Here is an 8,369-nt window from a genome sequence, read left to right on the forward strand (position 1 = left end):
AAATTGTTTGAAGCGGTCACATGACATAATTAAATTGATGTTATGGTCTTATCAGCAGAAGAATGGTACTTGATATGCTCCTATCATTTTCATTATATATGTCACCAAAATTAAAGTAAATTAGCTGTGTTTTGTTTGGTAGATATATAATGCCAGGTAGTATATAATTTGTTGCTGCTGTTGATGCTTTGAACAATGTCTTGCCAGTTTGAACAATATGCTTCTTCAAAGTGTATTCATGAACATGTGCTTCATCTTTTCCACCCTTTTTTTCACAAGGCTATAAAATAACTAAGGCTATTAATTTGTTTCCCTGTATATCTCTTTAAATAATTAATACAATGAAGTTTGACCAGACAAGCAGTGATTAAAGCATCTGATCTTGCTGTATTTTTGTGTTACTCATTAAAAACAATGGAACTACTTGTATAAAGAATGGCTGCATGATGGGCCCATTAGGGTTAAATAAATTAAAAGTGTAACTGATATTGTATTAGTTAATAACACGAGAAAATGTTATTTAGGTAAAATAGGCTATATTATCAGTATATTGTCTATGATGTTCTAATTTGCAAAGGGAAGCAGAAAAAGGTTTTCCATTCTTTGATCAGCAATGTGTGGTTGTGGTTGCGGTTACCTGTTTGTAAGACAGTTAGCCAAGTGACTGCAATCTGAAGAAAACATGTTACAGAATGGAGATGGAGTCCCAGATTTAAGTCGTAACCTAGCAGGGGTTTTTAAAAGTCCACCTTTAATAAAATATGCTCAAGTGCATGCTCAAAACAGAAAAATACTGTTGTTTTTTTTTTTAAATATTAAAAAAAATTAATCTGCCTGGGTTTTCTGTTTGTTTGGTAGGGTGGCATTTGTGATGAAGAAGCATTTGAACACTCATTTACTGGGCAAGCATGGAGTTGGTACACCCAAAGAAAGGTAAAGTACTTTAAAGTTCTTTCTCATTTTATATTATACAATACGTGGAGACCTTATGTGCTATGTTTAGCTTGCCCAGAATGAAGTCACCTAGACTTTTAACTCAACCCTAACTACAGAGGGAGCTAACATGCCCTAAGTGCTCTGCCAGCACGGTGCATATGACATGTCTCTGGCTGTGAGTAGAAAAATTGCTGCAGAAAGCAATATAAAAAGGTATAGGATTTACACTCTTTGGGGCAGTTTTTTGACAGGTGATAGTATTTTCTCAAAAATTCCGTAGTTGTAACTGTCCCTCCAAGTACAAAATCAGATATTACTACTTGTTTGTTTGTTTATTTGTTTTTTCCCTTGCTGTTCTTGATGCTCATAGTCATTTATATTATGACTTTCTGAGATTTATGTTGATCGCTGAGGTTAAACCTGCAGAGGAATCAAGAAGAAAACTTCCTGAGTGCTCTTAGGCAGGAACAAAGATCTGGTGTTGGACTAGTTTTAAAATGAATTAGTTTATTTTTCCTATCTGTTTACAGTTACTTATTTTCAAACTTTTTTTTTGTGATCAGGTTATTTTTTCTGTGGTTTAAAACATAACTGCGTTTACAAACTAAATGGCACTCTGTTTGCAGATCAACAGATCTTGCCTCAGGTTTTTTGGGTACATTGTGGCATCGGTATTGCTATTTCATTGAAATTTTGGGGTAGCTAAAAACTTGGTGGTTGTTGGATAGCCGAAATATTGCATATTCTCTTTCAGCCTGGGTAGATGGAGGTATCCTACCTGCAGGATACATTGCTGGGTACTTGATACGTTTTCAAGTATTACTGCCTTGTAACTCTTTTTTTTTTTTTTTTTTTTGTGTAGGTTTTCTTAAATAAAGAGTATTCTTGGTTTAGATGTGTAAGAAGGGGAAAATAAATTACAGCTAAAAGTTGTAGGAGAACACTGCAAAACTCTTTCTGGGTCATGTTTGTTTCTTGTTAGACACTAGAAACGGTAGTTGATTAGACCCTTTCCTCACAAGTTCGTCACACTTAAATCACTGGGTGACCTAAGAGTAGAGTTTTAAATTAGCACACCATATATGCCTTATGTTTGACTAAGCACCTATTTAAGTGGTGCTTATATTTTTAATGAGATTTCCTCTACAAAGCGCTTAACCAGAATTTCCCTAACACATACTTATTTGGAGAGTTTTGAGATACTGTTTCATCTAAAATATAGAATGATGCATTGAAAGAACAATTACGGTTTCATCAAAGCAGACATCATATTAAAGTTTATGCTGGTTATCTTTTATCATAGCACAACAATTACGAAAAATGTTTTGCTCTGGTGGCTTGTTTTGTAACTGGAAGCATTCAATACCAATATGTTCTTTTACAAGGGGGTACTTACTGTATAATCATCATCAATACAACATAGAGATAACTTGCATTACCCTAGTGAATATGTGCTCAATAAAGGATACATACAATAGATTTCCAAGTATAGTATCTTAGCCTGAGAGGCATATTTTTAGCGATCATCATCTTGAAATGAATTCCTAAACAAGCAGGATGCTATAAACTAAACAGGTTGTTGCTTGCTTTTGTTTGTGTGTTTCTTCAAGAAAGCCTTCTGGCCATTTCCATTTTCCCCATTTCTTTCCATGTTCCTCAAAGGCTTTGTGGCTGGCTTGCTAGTGTGGTGCGAAGAGGAGTAGGAGAGGGGTTCCTTCGCAAGGTGACAGGTTCACAGTCCTTGTAGCCCTGGCTGCCTGAGGAGCAGAGAACCCAGCTAGCTAGTGCAGACTGTTGCAGCTTTACCCCCAGGCCAGCATAAACAAGTGATATTGGAGAGACTTCGTACTTTCTACTGAAATTTCTTCATCCAGCTTTTGAATATTTCTTACCTACAATACCTTTTCAGCTGGCACTTCAGCTTAACATAGTGCAGCATCAAATACTAGTGGCAGAGCTAGAACAACAGTGTAATTTTCTAATAGCAGTCCCTTGCTGGTAATGGTTGATGTTTAAGCCACATGGTCTAGTGCGGAAAATACCAAATCACTCTTGCTTTCCTTTCCACTTTTTCCTTCCCATTATCTGAGAATTTGATGCCTTTTAATGGCTTTAGGAACCAAAGAAATCCTTCTTCAGCATGTTAAACCATCACTTTGGGTATAAACATATTATAAATTAAGTTACATAGTTTCCTTACCTATTTAAAACATTAATGCCTTGTTTTAATTTTGCAAGCTTTGCTATTTTTTAATTTCTCTAGGACAATATAATCAGTTTATTCTTTATGTTTTGAATTTGATTCTGCCCTCTGATACATTGCATATTATAGCAAATACTAATAGAAGTTAGCTAAATAGGCTGTGACAATTAAATTAATAATGCATTTTATTTGCAAGAGTTTAGTCTTCATGGTTTGACTGATATATGCAAAGATGGTAATTTATTAAAAGTAAATTCATGTAATTGTACTACAGAATTTGATGGACCAAAAAAAGTTGTCAGCATGACTATCATCAAAAACAGAAAATTGAAATAAGTTCAAAAGGTGCTTGAAAAAAATAGTTATAACCCGTACACCCTGAGAGATTGGTCGCTTTTAACAAACTTCTCAGAAAGGAATTTCTGTTGACAAACATTGAGATAGGTCTGAAAGGGAAAGGAAAAATGCATTTACAACTTAGTATGCAATCTGAAGTAGTGCACCTTCCTCTCTTTAGTTTTGCAATACCCATAACTATTGCTTTTTTGTATGTAGAAAAGGGAGGTGTATGTAGAAAAATGGAGGCTGTGGAAATGTTTGCATGTGCAGATACAGAACACAAATATAATTAATTCACAATAGGGTTGCTACTTTTGGTTTGAGGTGTTGGGTTTTTGGTTTTTTTTAAGACTAAATTGTTTCTAAGGGGAAAATACTGTGAAAAGTGTAAGTTGCAGACACCAAAGTTTAAAAACATAGCCTTATAGTAAAATGTCAGCACGTTTCAGCCACAAAAAAACTGCCTAGTCCATTATGATCATTACCATTTAATAGCTAACTCAAAAGTGGAATGTTTTAACTCAGGAATTCCTCTAAGGTATTTTTTCCTGTTATTGGAACTGTGATACTGATTTATTGTCAACTTGAATGTGTCTCAAAACTGGCGTGTTATCTGCTAAGTCCAAGGCCAGTACATATTTGGTACTTCAGTGTCAGTAATCTTCATGAGACCTATAACTATATCTTATTGGCAGGATAAATCTTTGGCTACACCTTTATTGTGTCTAGGAGACAATGTGGTTGAGGACAAGGTGAATGCATCTGTAGTGTTAGTGGTTCCAGGTTCTAATTTCTGTTACGTCGTTATGTTACTTAGGTATAAATTGTGGTAAAACACGCAACAGAGACGTTTCACTATTGAGTATAAAATATATACATACACACACACAAAAATACAAGCAAGAAAATAAAAATAAAATAATTCATCAGCAAGACTGTATTTTGCCACTATTGAGCACAACTCTGGATTTAAATGTATTTTTCACATGAAAAATTTCTAAGTATTCTTTAGAGATATTTTCTTATCTGATAAATCTGTTAAAACTATTTTTCATATAAGCTTATCACAGAAAGGCCTTTACTGATAGTTGCTTAATTACCTCATCTTCCTTATGAATTTTAAATAAGGAGTTGCCTCTGAAATAACTTTTTGCATATGAGTAATCCCATTGAGTCAAATAGGATCATTCATATATATAAAATTACTTGGAGCACAAACACTTGCTGAACTGGAATCAGCATTACAAAACATTTTCTTTTAAGTTCATTAATCATATGTTTGGGGTTTTGTAAGGTTCTTCATTTTGTTTCATGTACTTTAAAAATGGGATCAATGTTACAGTGCTAGTAACATCATATGAAGAACATGATTTTCAAATCTTAATTGACTGGAAAAGCTGTGTAACAATTTCAACTCAAGAGCAACACCTATAAGTAAACATCTATTACTATGTAATAGCAGCCTAAATATATTTGAGATGCTCTTTTAAACAATATTGAAAGATAGCATACTTCTAAAATGTGTGTATTTTTTTTACTCAACTGTTTTGAAGTAAAGGAATTTCCTAGGTGCCTGTTCACTGTGCTAGCATACACCCGCATGAATTTTGGAATATCAAATGCTGCTAATGTGTGGTATAAATATCATAAAATACACAAGACTCCATGGTATGTCATTGGAAGGCATTGTTGAGATCAGAAAGAAAAATAGCCAGGAAAAATGAATGGGGGTTTGATGTTCTGCATACTCCTTAGAAAAGTGTTTTGTAATAGTTTGCATTGTCCTATTTCCATTTTGAACATATAACTAAAAGTGAATCAAGACCATCAGTCCAACCCTCTTCTATTTAATTGAACTGTTAATCCTTTTTTTAAAACATTTTTCTTGGAGAGGAATTTCTGATAGTAACTGTTTGATATGCCTGTTTTGGATAATACTACCTTGTACCTGCAAAGTAAAAAGATCCAGTTGAAGTTACAGCTGATTTTGGGAGAACGAGTGGCAAAAGTCAGTGTGATGTGTCATACATGTGTATGTATGCAGCCATCTTGTAATAACTTACTCCTGTTTTGAAGGAATGAGTTCTGTCTCACAGGAAGGTTTCCAGTTAGAGATGTTGGTAGTACATATGAACACACAGAAGAGAGGCTACCTGTAACTACCAGGGTGTAATGTGCTGAGTCTTGCCTTCAGGCTTTGTCATCACCTTTTACTGCTTCTTGAAAATAATTGTGAGATTTTCAACTGAAGCCGAACATTACTAGTTTAAGTGGATAGGAATGAAAAACTTAATTGATTGTTTCCTGCTTTTGGCTGAAAAATAATCTTGGAGAGTTACAGAATCCTAAGGAAAGAAATGTAGCTTTTCCTTGAAGTATTTACTAGTCAGAAGCTTGTGATGAGGGGAGGAGAGTGGAAAGGACTCAACATTTCAGCATTGGTTAGGAGCTGAAATTTTACTAAAAAATTTACAAGATCTATGTTAAGCTTTCAATATTTTGGAGGCTTACTTGACCATTGAAAGCAGTGGGTTCAGCTCTTGGCTGGTGCTGTACTGTTTCAGAATGTGACTGTAGGTACAGGCTCCACAGTTGCTTCCTGCCTGAGTGCTCTTCTCTGTCAGTGATTAACCCAAGAAACACGAGGAAGGCATTAGGGGTTACCTGAGTTTCCTCAGGTAATAGAAGTAGATGATGTGCTGAAAATTCACAGCTAGCTTTCCTCTTGGCTTGTTGTCTGTACACACGTCATATGTGTTAGCTTTGCTACAAAGAAATGAAAAGAGTAGGCAGCCATTTATACTTTTGAAGACTGTTTTCACAAAGACAAGTGATTAATTCAGCATCTTATCAGAAAGAAAAATAGCTGAAGGACTGTGAAAGAATGAAGTTCTTTTACTACTACTCATTATTTGTTCTTCCTATCAATTCCTGGCAATCTTATAGTTTAGTTCAGAAGGAGGTGCAATCTGAAAGAAGTTTATTTTAGTTGTCAGCTATGTGAGATGTTTTGGAAATTTCTGTAGTCAGCAACAACCTTTCTGTTGGGAAGGCAAAGCTGCTATGGATAGAAGTTAGAGGGAGTGCTTAATGGGATGCACACTGCCCACAGTGAGCACCTTTGGCTAATTTTAAGTATTGCAACAGATATAAATGATGATCTCATGGTATTCATAAACATCCAAGTACTGTCTAGAGCCTAGGTTATTAGTTTCATTAGCAAGTGTATGCCAACATTGTCCATGAATCTGTGGAAGACAGTATGGGTAGCTGCTGAAAGCTGCAGGTTTTTTTCACAACAGTCTGTTTCCAAGGAAAACACAGTTTGTATCTGCATGCCGTCAGCCAAAAAGTAGTAAGCCACAAGCTGATCCCTCCTCTATTGCAGTCAGATGAAAGTAACTTGTTCCAGCCATATGTCCCAGCTTGCTTCTTCCACTGTGCAAGTCAACCTTGCAGGCCAAGAGGGTAAGGATTAGGAAGGCAGTATATCTCTAAAAATATTTTACCTGCACAGGATTGGAAGCAAGAGGCCTGTCCAAGCAGTTATGCAGAATACGTTACACTACTTTGAATTTGTACAGTGATGTGCTTTGTGGCATTTATGAATGTAAAATATTCCGTGTCCGGGGTGGTATCATGGCTCTTAGCTTTGATCAGTCTATAAAATACAACACAAATATTTACTGAGTACGTTGTAAAGGAAATTGAAGCATAATCTCTTGACTGTGCTGCAATGAAATATTTTCCATATATCCTGAGGAATCATGAAAAGTATTTTGTAGACTTTGGAAGTGAAAGCAGAAATGCTGTGGCAAATGCTGTATGACTGATGGTAGAAGCTCAGCTTCTAGTTTTAAACCACTCACTTCATGGTACTTCCATCAAGTTATAATGCCATCAGGACTGTTTTTTTGCAGCCAAAGCAGTTTTGTAGTCTATTAAGTAACAATGTTTTTTTGTCCAGGTTTGTTTAAGTTTCACCAGCCCAAGATGGAAACAAATGCTGGGGAAACATGTTCTGGAGTTCAGTGATACCATGATGATACAATTATAGATGACACAATTATAAAATCACCTCCACAGTTCTATAATGTAGAAAAACCCCAAACTTGACCAAGACTTCAGTGCTAAAAATGTGGAGGTCTTGTTGTATTGTAAAGACAATCGTCTGCATCATGAGCCCTCACGGTCTGCTCTGCACTGAGCTCTGATGGGTAGAATCATAGGACAGCCTGGGTTGGAAGGCACTTCCAAAGACCATCTGGCCCAAGCTTTCGTGGAGTGAGGAGGAGATTATCTAACATATTGTCCAATTGCATCTTGAAAATCTCCAGCAATGGGGACTCTATCACATCACTAAGGAGGTTGTTGCAGTGAACAGTTTGTGCCTAATATTAAAAATTTTCTTATGTCAAGATGAATATTCTCTCAGTGCTACTTGTACCCCTTGCCTTCTCCATTTGGCTCCTTGTGAAGAGGGAAACTCTGTCCTCTGTGTAGCAGCCCTTTAAGTACAAGAATACCATTATGAGATCCCCCTAAGCCTTCTCTTCTCCAAGGTGGTAGGTGGCGGACAGAAAGCTGTCTGTTCTTGCACTGGCTTAGGGACAGGTTGTTTTATGCAGACTGTTGCTGTTGTCTATTGATAGTATATTTGGTAAAGGAAAAACTAACAATAGCATTCTGCATCTTAAACCACATTTTGATACTGGAAGTGAATCTGAATGGCACTGTTCTGTGTATAGGCTTTTAATATAAAAAATACCTTTAAGTTAAGTTTGATAAGTAGTAGTAACTATGAGGCTTCGGAAGTCAGTTTCATACAGATCATTTCACCTACTCTTGATGTCATTCAGAGTTGAAATAAAAGATGTTATTCTCTGATGCC

The 8,369-nt window shown here is 36.0% G+C and overlaps 1 protein-coding gene across 1 annotated transcript in view; it reads left to right on the forward strand.

The window, feature by feature from the left end:
• Window positions 1-8,369, forward strand: part of ZNF407 (zinc finger protein 407) — a 337,896-nt gene that overhangs the window by 129,105 nt on the left and 200,422 nt on the right. Inside the window, 1 exon segment of the mRNA XM_030494084.1 lies at window positions 859-933. Within this exon segment, the coding sequence (XP_030349944.1) occupies window positions 859-933 (75 nt within the window).

The sequence above is a fragment of the Strigops habroptila genome, chromosome 1 (genome assembly GCF_004027225.2).
Source record: "Strigops habroptila isolate Jane chromosome 1, bStrHab1.2.pri, whole genome shotgun sequence".
Classification (NCBI taxonomy): Eukaryota; Metazoa; Chordata; class Aves; order Psittaciformes; family Psittacidae; genus Strigops; species Strigops habroptila.